Raw genomic sequence first — 23,500 nt, 5'->3', positions numbered from 1 at the left:
CTCAGCCTCAACATGAGCCTCAGCATGATCCTCAGCCTCAACATGAGCCCCAGCACCAACCTCAGCCTCAACATGAGCCTCAGCATGATCCTCAGTCTCAACATGATCCTCAGCATGATCCTCAGCCTCAGCATGAGCCTCAGAATCAGCCTCAGAATCAACCTCTGCCTCAACATGAGACTCAGCATGATCCTCAGCCTCAGCATGAAGACGAGCATGTGCAGCAGGCGAAGACTCCTACGCCCCACGGTCACGAAGACGAGGACTCTTCGCACGCTGCACCGAGCCAGGGCGAGAGTCCCACCGGTGTCGACGCCCTCCACTCAGAAGGTCCTGATAGCACCAATCCACATGCGCCGGCTTCTAGTCAGGCATATGGCCATGCTCAGCCCAGTGGTAACGACGGGTCCGATTTTGATGTGCCATCGCCCACGACTCTTGCGCATATTGCCCAGGGTTCGAACGCTCATGCACCCGCCCCCACCCTCGCCGTGCATGACACGCCATCCGCATCCAACGCTCACATGGTCCTAACCTCGACGCTCACCGTCGCTCATGCCTCTTCCTTCCATAAGGTCCCTGTCTACGTCCCGATGCCGTCGAGCAATGGGTTGGGAGCTGGAGAATCACATGCATCTAGCACACCGGCGGCTCACATTCCAGTCGGCGTTGACGCTGAGCAGCACACTTCCCATGCTGGATACAGCCATGCTACTCCCTCGCCCTCTTCTCAGGGTGTCATGTTCACCGGTGGTGCTACTCATTTCTCGCCTAGTGTGGGTGTTATATCCCTGTTCTGCGGTGTGATGGGTCTCTTGGCATACGTGTTGTAAAAGGTGTGGACTTTTGGAGTTTATTTTCTGTTCTTGGAGCCTACGATTGAGGCATAATGTTCTGTAATTGTTGTGTTTTGAGTCCAATGTTGGATCCATGCATGCCCATGTCTCTCGTTTAAACACTGCGCTTGTGATGAAATAATTGTTAATGAATGTTAATTTATCTTCTATTTAATTTCATTTCATATCGATAATGTATCTTTCTGTGCTTGGGACGTTTTATATACGCCAATGGCACTTTAATAGACTCCTTTCCCCTTGTGATTGTGTCAATCAGAGTGCTTCTCTAGGGATGTAGTAACAGATGCCTAAGACAGGGTCCCCACTGCTAGACCTTAACCGCCTTAAACAGTAACAGGGCACGTGCACGGATCATACCCTACTATACCATCTTGCAAAATTGTCTACGGAGTAAGGCACCCTCCCTTCTCGCCTCGTTTTCAAATTATTGCGCAGTAGAGCAAAACCTGAGAGCAATTATGAAGTCAACCCAGTTTCCAAAAGCCCCAATTGCATAACCATTCGGTGATGCTCCGAGGCTGATATCATAACCCCATCATCACCCACAATCTAGAACTGGAAACAAGTGACATCACTTATGCCAACATCAATCATATATAGCCTCGTAACAGCACAGATCTACAGAACTATCTAACCCTTGATCATCGTACAAATTCATCCCATCACAACTTTCAAAACCAAAACTTACCAAACCTCAAAAAATCTACAATCAAAATGTCCTCATCAGACCCTCACCGCGGCGGCACCCTCTCCGAAATGGCCCCCCAGGGCACATCCATCCCTAACGATGCCGGCAAACAAAACACCCTTCCCTCCGTCGCGCGCCCCGAACAACGATCCGGGAACAGAGACTTCGATAACCAGGGCCTCGGCGGCCCTTCTGCTGCCTTCGCGGCCGATAATGACACCGGACTGCCCCGGGGTCCGAAGGATATGGGACTTTCCGGAGAGGTGATTACCGGCACGGGGGATACTCTGCCGGCAGAGGTGGAATCGAAGTGGAATCAGACTGGGACGAACGATCCTGGTGCGAAGGGGGATACGCGGAATTTGAAGCATGCGCAGTTGAATCGGAGTGGATTTGAGAGGAATGTTGAGGATGAGGAGTGACTCTTTGAGTTTGGGTTGGATTGGGTGTAGTTGTGTATTATATTAAATATTGTTAGGGTATCTATATTCTGGTGATTTATTATTTCGTGTTACGTGTAGTATATAGAAAAATGATTATTGCATGAAACCCTTGTATATCTCTTCCAGGACATCCCGTTTGCGTTTCCGATCCGCTTGCTCGGCTTCTTCGCTTTCATCCGGTTCTCCCTCCGGTTCCCGCGATACCCAGGCGCGAATTGTCCCATCCCCATGAGCAGAGAACATCTCCATACCCTCGCCCGACGCCCCATTGCCCCGCCACACGAGCGAGTTAACCCGTGCCGCACTGAGAGCAGTAGGGCGTCCAAGAACACCCTGCTGCCCAACCATGAGACCGGGCACCTTAAGCCGCTTAACGAACGTCCCCTCACGGAGCTCAAACATGAAGATCTCGCCGCGGTCATCGGTATCGTTGAAATTGGGCCACAGGAGCGTCTCCTGCCCGGGACCCATGACACCCTTTGGCAAGAGTAAAGGCACTCTTTCAGCCAGATGGGAGGACACGGCGTTGCGGACCCGCGGGCCGAAATGGACCAGTGTATTTGCGCCCGTTGATGCGTCCCAGACGCGGATCCGCGCGTCCTGCCCTGCTGTTACCAAGTGTGAGCCGGTAGAGGTCCAGCGCACGCCCGTTACAGCGCCGTTGTGTGCGCGCGCGTGTGGGGAGAAGGCCGGACGGCTTTGGTAGTTTGGTGGTGCGCTGCGGGGCGGCACGAGGCCGACTGCGTCGTCCATATCCAGGGTCGCGATGGCGGAGTTGTGGCCTCCGCGGCGGATGTCGAAGAGAATTACTCTGTTATCTTCAGACGCCGAGGCTAGGATGTGGGGTCGATGGGGGGCCCAAGAGACCGATAGGACTGAGGAGGAATGGCCGGGTAGGCCGTGGGTGGATAGTCCTGAGCGTAGGTCCAGTAGTCGCACTGGCTTCTCGGCTGTTCCGACCGCGATGAGGAGCGGTGATGCGGGGTGGGGTGATAGGGAGTGGGAGTACGGTGTGCAGTCGAGGTTGAAGGTATGTACCGGTGTGATGGCGGCTGGCTCGAGAGCTGACAGTTTGAGCGTACAATCGCGCGACGTTGTGAGTATGGTCGACGGCGCGGGGTCAAATGGGTATATCGATACCGAGGTAATAGCGTGCGTATGCGCGTCTTCATGCGACAATTTAGTGACTGAGGCGACAGATGTATGGACATGGCCAAGTTCTGAGCCTCTGCTTTCCAAGTCCCATAGATGGATCGAGGGGTCGGCGCCACCAGAGACCAAACTGCTCTACTTAGCACTATAGTAGACGGCAGGAGCTGGGGACATACAATCGTCCGTCATAATGATCGATCGCAAGCACATTTACCCCGGCTCTATGAGCATAGAGCTCGCCATCGGAGTTCAAGTGTACATCGACCGGGTTGTTGGACTGTCTGGCGTCCTGGCGACTGGAGAAACGGATGCCCGGGACTGGTTCGAGGTGGTGAATGAGCTGAGTAGTTTGGGCAACATGGAAGGTATGTGGACTTATGGACCCAAGGGTCCTATTCAGAAGATAAGCATTCATTCATCAGGGGGTGTCAATGAGGGTTGCTGATTGTTGCTCGGATCTGATCTGATCTCATCTCATCTTATCTGGTTGATTGATTGATATAGGCCGGAGAAATGTATTTCCACCGGCTTTAAGTTGATCCACCTAGTTTTAAACTACTACTTCTTAACTAGAAAAATACAGAATAATCGAAAGAGTAATTGTATCGATTTAATGTATATTGACAGAGCTATATAGCTCGGATATGTGGAAGAGATATCATAGGTCCAGCTATCCAAGGGACAAAGGAAGCCCTTATAGCTCTGAGCCAATCGGCTCTGACATCAACATCTATATTTTAATATTCTAATTTCTCCTTGCTAACTCTGTCTTTACGAGGCTTCGAGTAAAATAGGCGTAGACATCGTAATACTCGTGGGTTACGGAGGTGTTGTCATTTCTTGCTAGGATGAAGATTTTGGGTGGAACCTCGTTCCTCTTAAATACATGCTCTCACTCAATAAAAGGCACTCCAGGTCCTGGAGGCGGTTGTCTGCGTATTAGGTGACGTTATTTAGCTGATCTTTGAGGGGTGAATATACGTAGAGTATTCATTATCATTAGACAGGATATAATGTGAATCATAAGTTCGTACACTTTCCTCGTCAGCATGTTCTACATTGTAAACCATTTGACGCCTGACTGAGCTACACGATGCATCCGGATTCTTGCCTTCAAGTCCTGTGCGCGCAAGATGGTCTGACGTTCTCAAGCGACCGTCCTCCACTTCGAAACAGCTTTGGCGGTACTCGTTCCGGAGAGCCGGCGAGGCAATAGATACGCCAAAAGTAAACGGGTCGATAATACCAAGCTCAGAGGGAGATCTATGAAGCAATACTGGAAATTGTTGGAAGATTTTGACCCATATTGTGGTGGTCGCTATCGAAGAGGACCCGAGAACAGGAGGATCTCGGCTTCATGGAGGATCTTCTGAGACTTTACCGAATATCCAACAAACCACCCGACTTCCTGGTCATTCTAGAGAGAAGAGTCGTATCTTTGGCAAAATAACTGATATCATCGTCGAAGCTCGCCTTTATTTTCCGGAGCTCCGTTTCTGTGGACGAAGGCCCCTCTTCCAACGTTCCCACTGCTTTAACAATGGCCGTACGCGAAAACCTTGCTGAGAGAGGTAGGGTTGATTCGCATCAGTGTCTTGAAACATGCATCCACAGCGTCACGGTGTGAATAGTCCATTTTTGCTCATTTGGAGCTACAAATGACCCCCATAAATGTCTACCAACTATCTTATTGGCAGTGGACCGTTAGACAGTACGCAAAGGGGGGCAATCTGTGAGCATACTGGGTAAGGTTGGTATCAGTCTGGCCCCTACGCCATCGCCGTCCCCTCCTCCTAAGGAGGATGTGTCTCCTGCTGCCCCTCCCCTTCTGGGGAGGAAGAGACCCCCAGTCCACCCCTATGGAGGAAGAGGATGCAGTCTCCCCCCCCGCCTGAAAATGGTGAGGGGTGGTGCCTGCGGTGCCTATGTCATTGCGGTTCGGCCCCTGCGGAGGAATGGGTCGTCTGTGTGGTCTTTTCAGGCCGCCGGGCCTGTCTGCGATGTGTAGGTGGTCACCGCCACTGTGTGCTGGGAAGGGATATCCCTTTCCCATTCCTGTTATTATTCGATGCTGAATTTGCATATGCCTCCTCGCAGGCGGACGCGGGCTTGGTGGCACGCCGCCATTTTGAGTGGTTTGCCTTTGCCGCTGAGATGAGGGAGGCCCTCGATGCCGCTGTTCGCTCTGCGGGTGTGGCTCCAGGAGCAGCCCGCCACAGAGGTGATGTCCGTGGTCGGCGTCTTGATTCGAAAGGATACTTGTCTTTGAGACGAAGGAAATCGGAGCCGGCCACACCTATCAACAGCTTCACCACAGAAGTAAACCTGGGTTGTAGAATTACGCTTTATCGTATGATTGTCGGTCAATGAACCTTTGCTGGGGAATCCCAATTGTTTCCATGTCTCGTATAACTACGTGGAGGAAACCTACGGGCCTGTACTTTCTATTCTCTATGGCTACTGCTTCTTTTCCTTCCTTTGTCTCGACCATTCCCTTTATTTATAGCCCTTTTCTATGCTCCATTGGCTATCTGGGTGGTGCCATGATAATTGTGTGCAGATAAAATTAGCAGAACCATATAATGCATGCTATATCACCTACCAGTTAATGGGCTTGAAATGAGCTGACAAGAATATTGCGTGTACCCTTAGCATAGGAAGAATTATTCAGCATTTAATACACTGTGTACTAAAACGTTTATGGAAATAAGAGAGAGAACGCGGAGCAATAGAAGCTCCGGGCTTAAATTATATTAGTATGTCTGATCTTATACAAACGAGATCGGTCATAAGGGATTAAGAGAGTGCTCGTAAAATAATATTGATATTGTGAGTCCTAGTGCAAATTCTGCATACCCACCATTTCCCAATATCGCCCTCGCCGTTCCATTAGCTGTTCATGGCTTCCCTCACCAGAGCTCCATCCTGCAGTACGCAAATAACATCTGCATTGCGGATGGTGCTCAGCCGGTGGGCCACCATGATGGTGATTCGATCCTTTCGGATTGCATCCATGGCCGCTTGAACAATGGCTTCAGACTCGGTGTCGAGTGCGGAGGTGGCCTCGCCGAGTAACAGTATCTTCGGTCTCCGAAGGAAGGCCCGCGCTATGGCAATGCGCTGCTTCTGACCTCCACTCAGCATGCTGCCACCAGTGCCGACAAGCGTGGACAGCCCGTCAGGGAGTGACTCTACAAATTCAAGGATATTGGCTTGTTTGCAAGCGGCTAGAATATTATCGTCGCTCACTTCCTCTCCCGCCAAGCCGATGGCGATGTTCTCCCTGATAGTACCCGAAAACATAACGGTCTCTTGGCTGACGAGTGATATGGTTCGACGATGTTCGTCTACATCTCGTTGGCGGATGTCCTGTCCATCGATGAGAATGCGGCCTTGGTCTGGCTCGTAGAATCGCTCGAGTAGCGAAACACACGTACTCTTTCCGCTTCCGCTTTGGCCGACGAGGGCGAGTGTTTGGCTCGGTTCGACTGTAATGCTAAGATTGTCCAGAGCCCGCCTGGTAGGTCTGGATGGGTAGGAAAAGACTACATTTTCGAACTCAATCCGACAAGCGTTGATATCTTGATGATGACCGCCCTTCACGTCGTTGTATCCGGTGGAAGTGATCAACCCTTGTGATGCATTGTTGATTGTAGGTTTCAAATCTATGATCATTTGGAGCTCTTGACTCGCATGCATCGCTTTGCTTGCATCGGGAGCATATGTGAATATGGACCCAGCAATTTGTGCCCCGAAATAAGACTAACGAAACAGATATACACTTGAAACTCGGAATATTCACGGTTTGCAATAAGAGTGCCACCATACCAGAACCCCAGTGCTGCACACAGATATACAATGGACTGCGAAGCGGCGTACAGAGCAGATGCAACGAGTATCGAGCGAAGGGACTTAGCCGCTTGTTTGGTTACAAAGCCGTCGTAGCGTGCCAGCGCATATTCCTCCAGCCCAAGAGAGGCGACCGTACGTACCGAGCGAACCAGCTCGCCGGCGTACGCTGCGGAGTCCAGTCCGCTATGTCTGATTTTGGTGTCGAATGCCGCTAGGACTTGCAAGCGGAGCCAGCCACAGACCACAACGACAGGTATCGTTGCAGTGCATACAAGTGCTAACTTCCAACCCACGGCCAGGGACAGTACGATCCCGCCAAGAATGGTCGCAATGAAGGTAAGGATTCCCCCAATAACGGGTCCACCCATTCCCGCTAGATCGTCGGTACTCTTTGATAGCACACTGGAAAGTGCGCTCGGCCTATTACCTGGCTCGTCACCTCCACACCCATCCAGGAAATGAAAGCGGCACCTGCCAGGGCGACATAAACCCCGGACCACACGGTGACTTGGTGTTTGAGCTGCCCATACTGAGAAGGAGGATAGCCAATCACAGTCAAGAGCTCGGCGAAGAATACTGCTTGACTGCATTGACTTATCAGTCAAAATATAGCTGTTGAGATCTGAATAGGACAAAAGATACGCACACTGGGATCCCTGCGCCTGCAAGTAGCGCGCATATCAACCCGAAAAGTAGCAATTTCCAGTCGGTCCTGCTCATGCGCCCAATGAAGGATAGGGTTTGTTTTGCGCTTGGTTGGTGTACATATTTTCCTGTTGTTGTTTCTGCTCGATCTGTCGAGGGGTGGCAAGCTCGTTGGTTTGCACCCTGTGTATATCCTTCTCATTCAGACGATTGACGGTACTCTTAGATGTAGTGCTATGCACCCCATCAACGGAGAGCCTTGTTGCATCTGTTGCCGTGCCCTTTTTCGTATCCTCAATCTGTTGTTTTTGTACCAAAGATGCATAGACCCCATTCCGCGCAATGAGTTCATTGTGACTTCCTTCCTCTACAACCCTTCCTTCGGCAAGGACAATGATCTTATCGGCATTCCGGATCGTTGACAGCCTATGCGCGATGATAATGGTAGTGCGATGCTCCGAAGCCCCATCTAGCGCTGCCTGCACCGTCGCTTCAGATTTAGAGTCCAACGCCGATGTAGCTTCATCTAGAAGCAGGATCTTCGGATCTTTGATTAGGGCACGGGCGATGGCAATTCTTTGCCTTTGGCCCCCAGAAAGCTGGAGACCCTTTTCACCTACTTGGGCTTGGTAGCCGTCAGGAAGTGCCATGATGAAGTCGTGTGCATTGGCCTTCTTGGACGCCTCTGTTACTTTTTGGTACTTTTCGGCTTCGGATAGTCGATCTAGAGTGCCAGAGCAACCGTATTGTATATTTTCGAATATGGATGCATTGAAGAGCACCGGGTTTTGATCAACAAGGGCGAGTTGGCGGCGCAGCCAGCGAAGGTTAAGCGTTTGAACATCTCGTCCGTCAAGCACTGTGCTGAGTTAGCCATAAATATTCTCACGGAGTATTGAAAGGCTACCTACTGACTGTGCCACTCGTTGGCTCGTAAAATCGTTCCACTAGTCCCAGGATACTGCTCTTCCCGCTTCCGGATGGACCTACAATCGCAGTCTTTTTCATTGCTGCGCAGGTCAGGGTTACATTCTTCAATACTTTCACATCGTCTCGAGACGGGTATACTAATCCGACCTCGTCTAACTGGACATTGCCCACCATGCCTGGCGGCTGTTGCCCGTCCTCGGTCAGTAGATCCTGAGGAGACCGTCTCGCGATGGCCTTTAGCACCTCCCCGGCAATTGCTACCCCGGAAGTAAGCGCCTGAGCTGACGGCGCAATTCGAATAATGGCAAATGGCCCAATCGTCACGGCTAACGTCGTTGCAGTAATTTCTGCCCCGGATACCTCACCTTTGACTAGGAATTTGGAACCGGCCCAAAAAGAAAGCGCGTAGAGAAGACATGGCATGGCATTCATCCACGCAATCAAGGCCGCCACAATATTTTCCGCTTTGCTATTGACCTCTGCCACCTGCTCCAGCACTGACAGATAACGTTGGGAGAGGAGTCCTTGGATCCCGAATGCGGTAACATACCTGATGGCGCTGATGGCCTCCTCGGCGACTCCCGAGGCCTGGCTGTACAACTTCATTGCCCTCTTGTGGTACTTAACCGAATATGCACCACCAATACTTGCGGAGGCACCCATTGCAACGAAGAAGGGACTCATGATCAATGCCGTCTTCCAATACATGATAAATGCCACGGCGAACGCAGCATAGAAAGTCGCAATCGCGCTCAGCAGTACTGAGATCTTGCTTGTCACTGCTTCTTGAACTGTGCCCATATCTGACATGGTGCGATTTGTTATCTCGCCCGGCTCTAATAGGTCGAAAAATGCCATGTTCTGGCGCATGATTGCAGACAGGTACGCCGTGCGCAGCGCTCGCGCCATGTGGTCGCCGGAGTAGTAAAATCCGACCGTGGCTACATAGTGGAAAACGAAGAGACCGATGCTGAGGTAGACGTAATAGAGATTGAATGTGGATAGTTTCGAGCGCAATTCGCCCTCAGTGACAGTCCCTGCGGTGAAACCATTGAACACGCTGACGAGAAGACCGTAGATGACCTGTCGCACAATATGAATGAGTTACTACACTCCGTTCCACTACGATCGTTGGTATACACCTACCGGAACTAGAGGATTCAGGGCGCCTGCGAAGATAGCGCATGCTGAACTGACGGACAATATGATCTTGTCTGCCAACGTCGCGTACGCAAACACGTTTATACTCTGCTTTTCTTGACTTTGAATACCATTCAACTGCCGGTCCAGAATGGCTCGCTTGCGCTCGTCGCAGCGAGCCTCATCTTGCTGGGAGGCCATCAGGGCGTATTACTCGCGTCGACCACAATTGAACCGGCGTGAAAGAGCATATAGAGAAGACGAGGGAGAAAGGGTCGTCTCCCTAATTAAAGAGCTGTTAGGGTTACAGAGGATGATGTGATCTGCAGAGTGATCTGCGATTGGCCGAAAGTCACCCCTTCCGAAAGGAATCTTCTCCACCCCGAACCCCGATATACATACTCCGGCTCACTTGATCGACCGAATGTTTTGCTACCATACATCTCACCCCCTCGGAATACGTTTAAAAGACCGTGGGAAATGGCCAGGTTCCCCTCAATAGCGTCGTAATGCCTGCAGTGCCATTCACCAATCATTTGACGCGACTTGTGCAAAACATGTTTCCAAGAACCACGACTAGATATCGATGATGTCGATATGGCTATCGCGGACATCAAGAACAAAGAGAAACGCCAGCTATCGCGTCCAAGAGACGTCTTTGGCAATGATGTCCCATCCACACATTTGCCGACTCTAGCCAAAAGATCCGATCCAAAGTACTCCCGGTCCGGATTAGCAAAATCTCTGTCCTACGCATCTATTGATCGGCCCAAGTCCATGGCAGATAAACAAAATGCCCTGATCAAGACTTGGGCCATCCTGTTACATTCATATACGGTGTCAGAATCAGTCGCCTTTGCAGTTACTGGCAAATAGCCCGATGCAGAATCAATGCAGCTAGTGGTCTCACGCTGGTCTACGCAAAGCAACGGCCATCAACTACAATTCACGGCTTTCCTTCCCTCGGAGCACGGCAATAAGGTCAACACCGCGGTCAACCTCACGGACATTTACAACTTCAACAATGGCTTCAGCTATGTCCTTCACTGGTCGGAAGAAGGTGCGGGGGACCTTCGTCTGTATGCCAAACAGTCATTGGTGCCTCACAAATTCGCATCGGCTTTGTGGAGCACACTCCTCGAGGTCAATGCCAGTGTTAGGAGCACAGATCTCCAAGAGCTGGGAAAGAGCTTCATCAGCAAAGCGGACCTGAGGGCAATCCGTTCTTTCCTACCAGCTCCGCTTTTTGAGGGTCAGTTGTGCTTACATCAACTCTTCCAGGAGTCCGTTCGTGCCGTCCCTCGTGCGACAGCAGTGCAAGCATGGGATGGATCCCTTACGTACGCAGAGTTGGACAGACTGTCAACCAATGTGGCAAGTCAACTAGTGCGCAAAGGGGTGAGGGTTGGCCAATATGTTCCGTTCTCGTTTGAGAAAAGTGTGTATACGGTTGTTGCCGTTTTGGGTATTCTGAAAGCCGGTGGAGCAATTGTCCCGATTGACCCATCTCAGCCACAGGCGCGAGTTCAGGAGATAGTTAGAGAGACACGTGCAAGTATGGTCGTTGCCTCTGTATCTCAGGCGTTGACCTTCGCAAACTTGGTTGAGACCGTTCTGACAATCTCCTCGAATACCGTTGAGAGCTTAGAAGATACCTTCGGAGTTAGCACAGAATTGCCCCAAGTTCAGCCTGAAGATCCAGATCCTGCCATGTTAATCTTCACCTCAGGTTCAACAGGAAAGCCTAAAGGCATTGTAATCCAGCACGGTGCAGTATCGACCCGCTGGGTGGCAGAGGGAAGAGCGTTCCAGTATCATGGAGCCAGAACCCTGCAATTTACGGCATCGACATGGGATATATTTATGACGGATATCTTCACAACCTCGACATTCCATGGCTGCATCTGCATCCCAAATGAAGAAGATCGAAGGTTCAACCTCGCAAAAGTTTTGCACAGAGTATAATGTTACCTTGGTGCTCATCACTCCAACACTCGCCAACTTACTGGAACCGGCTACATTTCCGACACTCAGGACTCTTATTTTCGGCGGAGAGGCTCTGAGGGATGATATCGTTCAGAAATGGTCCGCGGTCGAGGGACTCTCTCTTAGCCAGAGCTACGGGCCGGCAGAGACGGGGCCTTGTAATACCGGAAATGTGGCAGACCGACCAGAGATTCTTGGCTATGCATTGGACTATTCAATTTGCATGCTTATTAACTCCAACAACCATGATAAACTAGTCCCACTTGGAGCCGTCGGGAAACTAGTAGTTGGCGGACCAAGCTTGCTTCGAGAGTATATTTACAATGCTGACAGGACTGACGCTGCCGTGATTGAGAATCCTACTTGGTCGTTTAGTCTGGACACGCCCATGAGGCGATTTTATAAGACGGGCGACCTGCTTCGTTACAGTATCGACACTCTGGATGGCAGAGTAGAATACGTTGGTCGTACTGACGATCAAGTCAAATACCATGGTCAACGTATCGAGCTTAAAGAAATTGAACACCACTTGAGCAGCTTACCTGGAATCGTCTCATGTATGGTCACTCTGGTCAAGAAGGGCCATTTTAAAGACAGATTAGTAGCAGTTACTTAATGCAGCGGACGCAGCAACCCCCACGACGCGGGGGTAGCTCTCTATACGACATGATGCCGGCCTAGCTATCTCACAGGTCAAAAGCTCTCTGTCGACCCGACTACCTGAGTATATGATTCCCAATGGACTATTCGTGCTTGAAGAGATGCCTCATAGCAATTCACTCAAGCTTGATAGGGCTCTCGTCAACAAGTGGATCTCCGATATACGGAGCGGACCGTCACCTGGCCTTGTGATAAACTATCCAACTATTTGTCCATAAGATGGCTCAGCCTAAATCTATCCTCGTCGTTGGATCCGGTGTCTTTGGGCGTGGGTAACTCTCTACAGTTCAGAGAATAAACGCTAAAGTTTTCAACAGTCTCAACGGCCTATTCCCTAAGCCGTGATGCCAGATTCGCAGACACAAAGGTAGTACTGGTGGATCGATGGGACTTTTGAGCTGCCTAAGACTATTGATGTTGGTAGAGTGCAGGAGAAACTTGTTAGTGTTAATGCCAGCGCTGTTCTGCAGGTTGTGTAAAGACAGATTGACTCCATTTCTACACAGGAAGGAAATCATATACCTTTTTCGAGATACGTATGGTGATAGAGAGACCGTTGCAGCTTGATAGTTGTAGATGACGTGCTAGACAGCGGCGGTGTAGCTAGTAACCCATTACTAATAACATACACCAGAACAATACGATAACATCTACAAACTACATCATATCGTTGTTAATGCCATCAATGATTGTTTGGCCAGTTCACTACAATGGGTTGAAGCCAAGCCAGTGCACTTAGTGAAAAGCCTCGCATTGTTGATCATGCGGACTTTCGGCAAACCGAACGAGGAATTTGGGTCGGAGGAAGCCGACTCATTTCGGCCTTTCGTTGCATGGGTCGGCTGGGACCACCATAGAAACACTTATACATTGGGTTAAGGCCGATAGAAGGCCATTTTTTTTGGCTTTGGGAAGACATTTGTTCCCACACGCCGTGCCACTATATATGTCTGGTTCGGTGCCCAGTTAGGGCTAATAATGAAGGGAAGGGGTCAGGTGATTCTGGGTGATTCCCCTTTGTTCGCTAAATGCAACCCCCGCCCCTAGTATGCTTGGCTGTCAGATATTAGTTACTACTAGAACAATGAGGTCTACCCAAACTATTCCTTGAAGTCGATGTGTCTGTCTTAACCTACCAACACGAGATTATCTTCTCCATACAAATCCCCAGCATTACTGACGCCCATAGTTCGTGGTGATAACAAGCATATTCCGATGTTATACTACACTCCCGTATCCCATTCAACGGCAACCTCGCAGAGGGTTCATATCCGTTCGAAGAAGGATGAGAGTAAGGAACGTGCCCTGATCTTACCTTTCCTCCGCTAAATATGCACAGCACTATTACTGGAATATTCATGGGATCTACTCAAGAGCCCATCCACCGAAAATCCCTGGCAGTCCATAGACATCGTTTTCCGACACGTAACGTCATCTAGAGTCGTCAAGGTTCCCAGTAACTTTGATGGTCTGTACATCCTCCATCAAAGCGATGACAATGCCCCAGTGGAGATTTCTGCAAAGTCCTTTGTCTCACCCAAAGCGTTCGAGTTCTTCTTGCAATGCCTTCGGGCAACAACCGCGTCTAGTCCGCGTGTAGCGAAACTTATCGTCCCCTTGCAGAAAGGATATATTGTGCGCCCAGACATTATTCCTCTGCGCCTACGGGACTCCCAATATGTGGAGACGGCAGTATCCTTTGCAGAGCCCTTTGAGACCTACGATGGCTGCGCAATTTCAGTTTCCGATACCCCCGACCTAGCAGCACTTTTCTCCGCCGCCACGGCCGGACTCCTTCTATATCATGAATCCCAGCCCGTCTCAGATCACAGTCTTGAAGCATTATCTCTAGTAGTGGAATCGGACCTTGAGAACAGACTCTCCTTTCCATGGATATTGCGTGAGCTCGCAGAACGCAGAACGCTAGTGCTCGTTGACGCAAACAGCGGACACCCTGAAGACGGGCTGGGCCTGTACCATGCCGCAAAAGTGCTTGGAATTAAGCTGGTCGTGCTAGAAAATGCAGGACACTGGCTCGAAGGACCCGAATACGCCCACTGGCGCGAAGCTTTCATCCCAACTCCCTTGACCAATCCCCCCAAAGAAGACGTAATCGACCACATTGTCAACTCCGTGAAGGCTTACGGCAAGCCAGTAGACGGTATAGTCACTTTCGCCGACTCGTTTTGGCCGTACATTGCCCAGGCCGCGCCGCAGGTGGGCCTTCAGACCGCCTCGCAAGAGGCGCTCAGAATCGCGACGAACAAGTACCTGACGAGCGTATTCGCCGGGCACGAAGCCTATCGCGCGTCGAGCCTAGACGAAGCGCTCGATATTGCTAAGAAAACAGTTATCCCCTATCCTCTCATCATCAAGCCATGTGATGGCTGGAGTTCAGAAGGCGTATCCCGCGTCGATGACATCGACGCCCTCACAGCGGCCGTCAACTCTATCGATACATCGCGCCACGGCACCGAATTCGTCATCGAGAAATACTGCGACGGCCCAGAAGTCGACGTCAATTTGGTCCTGCTGGACGGCGAAGTCCTCTTCTTCGAAGTCTGCGACGACCTCCCCAAGTCAGCCGATGTCAACGGCCCCACCGTAGGCTCGCTCCATAACTTCCACGAGCTGAACAGCGTATACCCCTCTTCCCTACCCTCTAAGGAAATAGACATCCTCCGCAATAGCTTCCTAGAAATACTCCTTAAGCTCGGCCTCACAAACGGCATCATGCACCTAGAGGGCCGCATCGAGTTCTCAACAGTCGAATATAGAACCGAGAACGGGATCATCGACCTCTATCCCCGAGACACTCAACCTACCCAGGACCCAACAGCCTGGCTTATCGAAATCAACCCCCGGCCCCTCGGCATGACCGGCTGTCAGATTATCGAATCAACTTATGGAATCGACTATTGGGGTCTGGCTTTGCTTCTCGCCGTGGGCGACAAAGCTCGCACCCGAGCCCTGTCTCAACCCTTCAAACATGGTCCCCAGTATACGTGCATTATGGTCTTTATTCCGGCGGACTATCCTGTTTCGGCTCAAGGGATCTTTGACTCCGAGGATATATGCGCGGATTTGATTGCTCGACGACCGGATCTTGCGAAGCAAATTAGTCGGTGCGCGTGCCTTGTCAAACGGGGACAGAAGGTTGCGCATCCGAGCTCCGGGAAGCATACTTTCTTGGCATATTTTAATGTATATTCGAGGACGGGGAGGAAGGAAGCGTTAGAATTGGCACGGCAGATTAGGGAGGAGGTGAGGTATTCGTTTATTTGAGCTTGGTTTCGGTCCTTGTAGGGTTGTGGACTCGTTGGAGGGTGGATGGGGATACCGTTAGATCAATGGTTTATAACCCCTGGGGATCTAAAAGGAAAGGGCAGTGCGCACTTGCCAACCAGGCCAGCTGTCCACTATATGAAAGGGGTCCCTAATAATTTATGAGTTGAGATACCTTCATAGCGATATCAACATTCAACATTCTCATTGACTTTTATCAGTGTCTTGAATATGAATACGCAGATGGTATCGACCGGGTGATACATGAATTGCATAGACGAGCCTATATTTGTCTCTGTCCATTGGATGGAGACGCCTAAATAAACTTAATCGCGGTTGACTAATTCTCCTGTAGACCATGCGTGTCGTCGTCATTCAGAAATGGCTCCAGAAGAGTAGCAGCCTAGGGTCGTAAACGAAAATATAAAGGAGTGTAAGCAAGACATCAACGGGGCCTATATGGCGTAGGCAAGCCAGTCGGCTGTAATCATTCGATATTTTTATAAAATTGAAGATTGGACAGCCTTGATACTACACAATCACTGAGGTCATTGAAGGAGCGAAGCACGTGTGGATAATGGAAATATCAAAAACAACTTTTTGCTGCGAGCATCGAGATAAACGTCTGGTATCAAACGAAGATCCAAAGTCAGATCCGATGATGGGAATAGAGTTGGAATATCTCGATACGTCCATAAGTGTCAGTAACACTTGGCTGTGGCTACAACACCAAGAAATGAATGCACGGTGGGACTTGGCTAGCAGGTAAAGACGTCTTTGGTTTGAGTATCCATTCCTAGCAGTAATTTTCGTCTATAATCAACATAATGATCAAGAAGGTTCATCAGACTCGCTTGGTGAATGCTATCAGAATCGAAATAGTACACTCCATAGGTGCTGAATATTCACCAGAACAAGGCCCATAGTGCAACTTGTCACTGTCTCGACAAGACGTTTGTTACTAGTTGGTTTGATGGAGGGCAAATCCATGTGGCTCACTCACTCATATATAGAGAGACCTTCAGTCCTGGCCGCTACAATGACCATCCTTGTAACCCTCACCTAGATGGCGGTGTTGTGAAGGTCGTTGCTTCTACCCGAATAAATGGGCCTGCCCGAATAAATCTCATTCGGCATTTTTTAGATGATATGTCACTCTCTCCGCATATACACCTTCCTCCAAAATAGGGCTACTACTGAGTCTGGTGCAACTCTTACAGCGTGGATGGTATCCCCTTGCTTTGTATCTTTCTCCACGATACATCCGAATGGTAGTGGCGATTTTCTTGCTAGACCAGCCATCAGATGGACTGGCCGCGTTATAACATCTGAACCGACCCATGACATTCGTGTCGTATTCTTGAATGCATCCCTTGGCGTTGTCAACTTCATGGATGTCGAAATCGAGGAAATAATCGCTATGATACTTCAATATGAGGGATGGGAACATGGTCCATCTGTCTTCAGGTGTCAGCTTTCTAGAAGGCATGTTGACTCTTCCAAGAATGATAGTCAGAAATTGTAACAATGATTATAAATTTGGTTGGGCACGGGTATACTAGGTAAGGGGTCAACAGAGACAGGATATTTCTCGACTGTGCCATTTCTAAATATTGAAGTAGTGCGCGGTATTATTGCTATGGTAAACACCATGGGAAACGAAAGAGAACAGGCAAGGCTTGCCTCATCGGACGCACTTTTTAACTTCCGCGTATTAGCTTCCTTGAAAGCAGACGGTTACCTCGCAGTATACTTCTTGTCATGGCTATCTAACCAACATTCCGAGACAATCCTAAGTTGAGATTTGGTTAACCAAGCTTCTTTGGACTACCATGATGCTGTAGTCAAGTCACTTGCTCTAATCTAGACCACCCACAGTCATTTCGTTCTATCGGTGAAGCTGCTAAAGAGTGGTACCCTAGCATCACACGATTGAGACTGGGCCTTTGTGAGCATCACACGGACCAAAACCTCGAGAAGTCAGACAACACACAGCTATACAACCGGTGGTGAGGCCTCTCTTGTATTTCCAACTTGAACCAACGCTCTCCTGCCATCTTGTTTCACTGCGGTCAAGCTGTTATTACTTCGGTTTCAGGTGATATTAAATCGTCTTATTTGAGGATGATTGATGCTGAGAAAGAGAGGACTGCTACATAGATATTTTTCACATGGAAAATGGTGTATGGGCATATAGCTCCACAGCGATGGGAGACAGAACTATGGAATAGAAAAGGTGTTGGCCAATGCAGTTGGCCAATGCATAAGGGAGGAGATACTAAGCCCTTAGCGGAAGGCGGTCCTAGAAGGAATCCGCGCTAGGGAGACCTCCTGAACCTCGCAACTAGACCAGCGGCCGTTTACTAGGAAAGTAGACCACCTCTATTTCCACCAGTTCAACATACTGTGGCTTATCAACCAGTATATGATATGTCCAATCAAGACCAAATATCCAAGTTAGCTAATACCCAGCTCCAAGCGTAGACAGGTTGTATATATGGACCCTGCAAAAGATACAACAGTCCATGGGCGGTGTCAGAAAACGTTCAAAGATTCTGCCGGGTCAATGCACCCAAAGGTGTCCCGTCCGCCTGCATGCGCTTCTGAATGATAGGAAGAAATCTCTTATCAGGAAAGCAGCTTAATTATCCACACGTGATCAGCCTACAGAATCAGATGAGCGTTGATCGACCACAAAGCACACTTAACGACATCTGCTACAGGTCTGGGGGCCGTCGTATGGATACCCAACAGACACGCCGAATTATTAATGTCCCAAGGAAAGTCCCTTGCGCTAAGTCAAAACTCTTTCCTCCAACCTCCGGAGAAGGGGGATAATTCCGAGGAGGATCATTCCGAGGAGCTTTCTTTCAGACGACAGAAGCGGCAAGCAACTGTTTACGATGCTGTAGCTGGTTTGGCGACCGATCCGGGTTTTAACCAAAGGGCGCATTCTGATCGATCTTAGGCCGGATAAATGCGCATGGGTTCCTCCCACTAGTGCCGTTCGCTTCGCGATACCGTGACACGGCGTCGTCCAATTCTCGACCTGTTCGTCCGGAAGAAGTTCTCTTTCGTCGGCAAAATGCACCCATCCGGTACGAGGAAAACGACTTTTACTTTGCCCACGAATCTCTCCCGCCTGAGCGTCCGCTGCCCAGTTCCGACTTGTTAGAGGCTATTCATTCCTACTCGGCTGATTACTACGACTACGCGACTCCGGATCGCGGCCAGGATGATTACCAGAGCATGGATGAAACGGCATTGATTGCCATGGGCATACTGATGGAGGAGATGGCGAAGGAGTCCCTGGGTGAGACAGGGGACCTGGTTCTCGTGGAGGGAGAAGAGCTACGAAGTGACGAAGATCAGTCCCAGCACCAGACGACAAGGAGCGCCCGCCGTAAAAGGGCCAATACCGGTCGTAGTAGTATCTTGGCAAGCTCGGGAGACGAACTAGGGAGTATCGTGAGGAGGCATAGGAAGAAGCGAACAAAGAAACAGCGACTGGTTCGGACAGCTTCGACTACGGATGCGGAGTGAACGAAACACATTCCCTGCGACTAGTGGCAATTGCGTGGATATATCGTGCCAGCTATTAGTAGTTTCTTTTTGCCTGGAATTGATTGGTCTCGTGATTTGGCCCATACGCACTTAATAACAACAGTGGGTGTTGGTGATTCGGGACGCTTCGATCCCTTGACAATTGATCCGCCAATGAGCGCCTGGCTCCAAACATACCAACCCCTAATGATGATGCCTTGGAAACGACCTGTGGCATTTTACTGGCGTGCCACCTGTCAAATGACAGCTCACGGCGATGAGGCATTTACCCGAATTGTGTAAAAACTGCTTCTAAGGGGGGTGGTTGAGCTATCCATTCTGCCATAATCAAGCATGGCATGTTTCGATCCTGCGGCCACTTGGTCTGGATCGCGCTTGTCGAATCTTTTCGAGTATCCTCGGCAGTTGTGGCCCTCCACTGTCTCATGAGGCACAAGCTAAAGGCTTGGCCTTTACGCTTTCCGGCTTGGAAGCACATATCGATTGGAGGACCGGGCACTAGACCGTCTTTAAAATTCTCCGGGCTTGAGCCACAGCATCCATACTGGCCCTTTCAACCCCAGACCTCCTTTGGCTTTCTCCTGGCTCATTTCTGGGGTGCATTTCTTGACAATTAGCCTGAAATCAGCACGCTTACCTCTCATCGTGTGGGGAAGGCGCCTTGGGCAATCTCCTTGGACGAATCATCTCATGCTATGGCATGTTTCTTCTCGGCCCGCCGAGCCTGTGGAGATTTGGTGTACTGGTCTCTCTGCACTGAGGTCGAGACCAGATCCCTTCCGCCTTATGGGAACATGTTAGTCGATCCAACCCTATCGTGTCTCAAGGAACCTTAGGTAATTGGGCGCGCTATCATGCGTCCTGAACAATTTAGCCGGACAATATACGGGGTACCGCGCCGCTTGATATCAGATTCTGGCGCTTGACTAGATTTGATAGACGGAAAAATGACCGGATGAAACGATGTACTACTGGGTAGCTCTTTTAAGATGACTCTCCCCCGCATGCAATATACCATCGTAGCGTACGGACTTGTATCTTCAAATCACGCGTAAAGACCTCATTCGCGAAACCACCAGCTCCTCCCTGAATTTACAATGGGTTCGGGCACCTTCGAACTTGCCGGTCGGCAGTTCCCAGCGGTGACATGGTGGAAGAATCCTGGAATGAGAAAGACATATATCTGTCTAGGATTCGTGGTGCTCACGTCGGTATGCTGTTCGAACTCACCAGTGATAGTCTGTTTCGATGAGATCTAATGTCGAGATTTGAGAATAGGCCACAAATGGTTACGATGGATCGATGATGAACGGTCTGCAGACCCTGCCTCCCTGGCAGGATTACTTCAACCATCCGAGTGGCTCTCTTCTGGGAATTCTTAGTGCCATCATGTCTTTGGGATCTCTGGCAGCTTTACCCGTCGTGCCTTATATTGCGGATCTTTTGGGACGCCGGATGGGTATTTTGATCGGTTGCCTGATCATGTAAGTTCTAGCGCCGGTGGAGATCAACATCAACTGCGACGGTGCTCATAATTCGACTAGGATCCTGGGCGTTGTTTTGCAGAGCATCAGTGCGAATTACGGCATGTTCTTGGCCGCGCGATTTTTGATCGGTTTTGGCGTCGCCATCGCTCACGGCGCTTCTCCGCTATTGATCACTGAGCTGGTGCATACCCAGCATCGTGCTATCTTCACTACAATTTATAATAGTATGTCACGTTTCCCCCCTACTTGTCCCACACGTGCGCTTCCTCTAACATGGTACAGCAACATGGTACCTGGGTGCCATTGTCGCAGCATGGCTTACTTTTGGGACAAACAATATCACAAACAACTGGTCTTGGAGAACCCCAACAATCGTGCAAGCTGCGCCGTCGGTCCTCCAGGTCATTTTCATCTGGTTCGTCCCCGAGTCACCCCGGTTCCTCATCTACAAAGGCAAGCATGAGCAGGCCCTCAAAGTTATGGCGGATTGCCACGCCAATGGCGATCAAGATGATGAAGTGGTTCAACTGGAAATGCACGAGATAAAAGAGACAATCCGGCTGGAGAAAGAGCTTGAAAGCAACAGTTGGATGGAACTGATCCGCACCAAGGGCAACCGGCACCGGATGATCATCTGCATCACGGCCGGTCTGTTTTCTCAGTGGTCCGGAAACGGGCTCGTGTCCTATTATATTTCCAAGATCCTTGATCGGATCGGGTATACCAGCTCTGTTGAGCAGAACCTGATCAACGGCTGTCTCAACATCCTCAACTTGATCGTGGCCGTGACTATGTGTTTCTTTGTGGACAAGGTCGGACGACGCAAGCTCTTCCTCATCTCGACCGCCGGTATGCTGGTGGCGTTCATCGTGTGGACCATTTGCTCCGCCCGGTATGAGGTCAATCACGCCTCCGCGGCCGCCAATGCGGTGGTTGCCATGATCTACATTTACTACTGTTTCTACAATATCGCTTGGTCCGGCCTTCTGGTTGGTTACACGGTGGAGATCCTCCCGTATAGTATCCGTGCCAAGGGTATGACAGTCGTGTGGCTTTGCATTGATGCCGCGCGTAAGTGCTTGACTTCACCCCCGGGTATGCTAGTTGCTGATCTTTCACAGTCTTTTTCAACCAATATATCAACCCCATCGCCCTTGATAACCTTGGCTGGAAGTACTACATCTTCTATTGTGTGTGGCTGGGGGTCGAGCTGGTCGTCGTCTGGTTCTTTTACATTGAGACGCGTAACACCCCACTGGAAGAAATTGCTCGCTACTTCGACGGCGACACAGCCATCGTCGGCGGTGCTGCCGCTACCGAGAAGGCGCGAGAATTGTCTAATGCACTGCACGTCGAGGAAGTCGTGCCTGCCAGCGAGACACAGAAGGAACCGGGTCGCGTGAGGGAGCTGACGGTTTGAGACTAGAGTCTCAGGGTGCTGGATCACACTCCATGATGCGCTCCGTAGGTGGTTCGTGTATGTACCTTCGGCTTATGACCTGCTCTATATAATTTATATCTATGAATACTGTAATGACTGCTTTGACGTATGTGGACAAGGTACCCTCCTCCATGTAATCTAGAAGATCACGAGTTGAAATTCGGACCAGGTGACCGCACCTGACATCGATTGTCTTACAACCTGAACTACTCACAGAGAAAGTGTGTGTGTGTGTGTCAGTCTCCCTTCAGTAGTATCCCTGATACATTTCACCCACAAGTCATTGTTAGATAACCCGCATCATGGTGTGTCCAATAACATACTCTTTCAAACAAATACAGTTACAAATAAAAAGCTAACCGAAGAACAGCCACCTAAACTTACGAAGGCAGAAAAACAAGCCCGGATCGTCTCCCACCTTCGCTCCACGGGGACCTGTCATACCCTCAAAGACCTGGAGAAGATGCTCCCCTCGGTCGCCTCGATCAACGGGATGCAAGTAAAGGAGTACCTGCACGAACTGGCCGATGAGGGACAGATCCGAATGGAGAAGATTGGCAGTGGGAATTGGTATTGGTCGTTCGCTGAAGAGGAAAAGAAGGAACGGGAACGACGGGTGGAAGAGCTCCAGAAAGAAGTGGATCGTGTACGGCGCAGTAACGAGGAACTGGACCAACAATTGGCGGTCAGGAAACGGCAGAAGGAGGAAGACGAGGCCACGCTGGAGGCTGGTGAGCGAGAGAAGTTGATGCGGGAAAAAGCGGAGTTGGACGCCGAATGTGGGCGGCTACGAACGGAGTGGCTGGCAGTGTCTACAAGGGAGAAAGAGGGGGAGAGGGATTTATTGAATAAGGGGATTCAGGAGTTGAAGGATGAGGTGCAAGAGTTTCGACGGGAGGCGGAGATGTGGACGGATAATATCTACGTGTTGGAAGGGTATATCAAGAAAGTGGCCGGGGGGGATCGAGAAGTGATTGAGGCAATACAGCGAGAATGTTATGGGGAAGAATATGTGGAAGGGGAAGGATTACGCGAGTGGGAGTAGAATAAATCAATCCAAGCGATATAACTTTAAAACCGACAGATGTGGAGGTTGCCAAGTCTCAAAGCCCATGAGAACAAAAAGCTTGACTGACGACCACGCGAATTCGTTGGCTTTTCCACTTTCTCCGCCTGGAACTTCTTATCGCGAACGCTTTTCTCTCTCCACCTCCCAACAACCTCGAAACTCGACTCCTTCTTCCCCCTACCCCACCTATCGATATTATTCTGCCTGCGCATACGGAATCCGAGAGTCCCGAACCCTCATCTCAAAACCGCCCCCCGCGTCGGTTGGATTGATTCGCCATCCCGCATCCTCTCTCGTCGCT

At 50.2% G+C, this 23,500-nt stretch overlaps 7 protein-coding genes across 7 annotated transcripts in view; 5 read left to right on the top strand and 2 right to left on the bottom strand.

Annotated features, from left to right (window-relative positions):
- The window catches only part of CweA (putative GPI anchored protein), a gene marked incomplete at both ends in the record, with an annotated part of 3,739 nt that extends 2,906 nt beyond the window's left edge, over nucleotides 1-833 (top strand). Inside the window, one exon of the mRNA XM_032044136.1 lies at nucleotides 6-833. Within this exon, the coding sequence (XP_031906355.1) occupies nucleotides 6-833 (828 nt within the window). The remainder of the gene's footprint in view (nucleotides 1-5) is intronic.
- Nucleotides 834-1,571: 738 nt separating this feature from the next.
- On the top strand, nucleotides 1,572-1,967 carry BDW43DRAFT_295926 (uncharacterized protein; the record flags this gene model as incomplete). Its single annotated transcript, XM_032044135.1, has 1 exon — nucleotides 1,572-1,967. The coding sequence occupies one exon, from the start codon at nucleotides 1,572-1,574 to the stop codon at nucleotides 1,965-1,967; it is 396 nt and encodes a 131-aa protein (XP_031906354.1).
- Nucleotides 1,968-2,081: 114 nt separating this feature from the next.
- Nucleotides 2,082-4,776, bottom strand: BDW43DRAFT_305292 (WD repeat protein; the record flags this gene model as incomplete). The annotated part of the gene is made up of 3 exons (XM_032045768.1): nucleotides 2,082-3,270; nucleotides 3,317-3,532; nucleotides 4,691-4,776. The coding sequence occupies 3 exons, from the start codon at nucleotides 4,774-4,776 to the stop codon at nucleotides 2,082-2,084; spliced, it is 1,491 nt and encodes a 496-aa protein (XP_031906353.1).
- Nucleotides 4,777-6,029: 1,253 nt separating this feature from the next.
- On the bottom strand, nucleotides 6,030-9,908 carry BDW43DRAFT_317693 (ABC transporter ATP-binding protein; the record flags this gene model as incomplete). The annotated part of the gene is made up of 7 exons (XM_032048564.1): nucleotides 6,030-6,841; nucleotides 6,877-7,381; nucleotides 7,420-7,576; nucleotides 7,639-7,786; nucleotides 7,858-8,496; nucleotides 8,549-9,650; nucleotides 9,714-9,908. 7 exons carry the CDS (start codon nucleotides 9,906-9,908, stop codon nucleotides 6,030-6,032), a joined length of 3,558 nt encoding a protein of 1,185 aa, XP_031906352.1.
- Nucleotides 9,909-13,474: 3,566 nt separating this feature from the next.
- BDW43DRAFT_258375 (ATP-grasp domain-containing protein) lies at nucleotides 13,475-16,006 on the top strand. The gene is made up of 2 exons (XM_032039969.1): nucleotides 13,475-13,644; nucleotides 13,693-16,006. The coding sequence occupies exons 1-2, from the start codon at nucleotides 13,569-13,571 to the stop codon at nucleotides 15,636-15,638; spliced, it is 2,022 nt and encodes a 673-aa protein (XP_031906351.1). The 5' UTR covers nucleotides 13,475-13,568; the 3' UTR covers nucleotides 15,639-16,006.
- Nucleotides 16,007-18,032: 2,026 nt separating this feature from the next.
- Nucleotides 18,033-19,361, top strand: BDW43DRAFT_6800 (uncharacterized protein). The gene is made up of 3 exons (XM_032050380.1): nucleotides 18,033-18,059; nucleotides 18,123-18,553; nucleotides 18,607-19,361. Exons 2-3 carry the CDS (start codon nucleotides 18,409-18,411, stop codon nucleotides 19,179-19,181), a joined length of 720 nt encoding a protein of 239 aa, XP_031906350.1. The 5' UTR covers nucleotides 18,033-18,059; nucleotides 18,123-18,408; the 3' UTR covers nucleotides 19,182-19,361.
- Nucleotides 19,362-20,299: 938 nt separating this feature from the next.
- Nucleotides 20,300-23,175, top strand: BDW43DRAFT_317690 (putative GAJ protein; the record flags this gene model as incomplete). Its single annotated transcript, XM_032048563.1, has 6 exons — nucleotides 20,300-20,413; nucleotides 20,481-20,686; nucleotides 20,747-20,913; nucleotides 20,972-21,760; nucleotides 21,811-22,088; nucleotides 22,486-23,175. 6 exons carry the CDS (start codon nucleotides 20,300-20,302, stop codon nucleotides 23,173-23,175), a joined length of 2,244 nt encoding a protein of 747 aa, XP_031906349.1.
- Nucleotides 23,176-23,500: the final 325 nt, after the last annotated feature.

This window comes from Aspergillus alliaceus (assembly GCF_009176365.1).
Source record: "Aspergillus alliaceus strain CBS 536.65 unplaced genomic scaffold BDW43scaffold_1, whole genome shotgun sequence".
In the NCBI taxonomy this organism is placed as follows: domain Eukaryota; kingdom Fungi; phylum Ascomycota; class Eurotiomycetes; order Eurotiales; family Aspergillaceae; genus Aspergillus; species Aspergillus alliaceus.
Note: the sequence above shows the minus strand (reverse complement) of the source record. Positions and strands in the feature narration are given on the sequence as shown.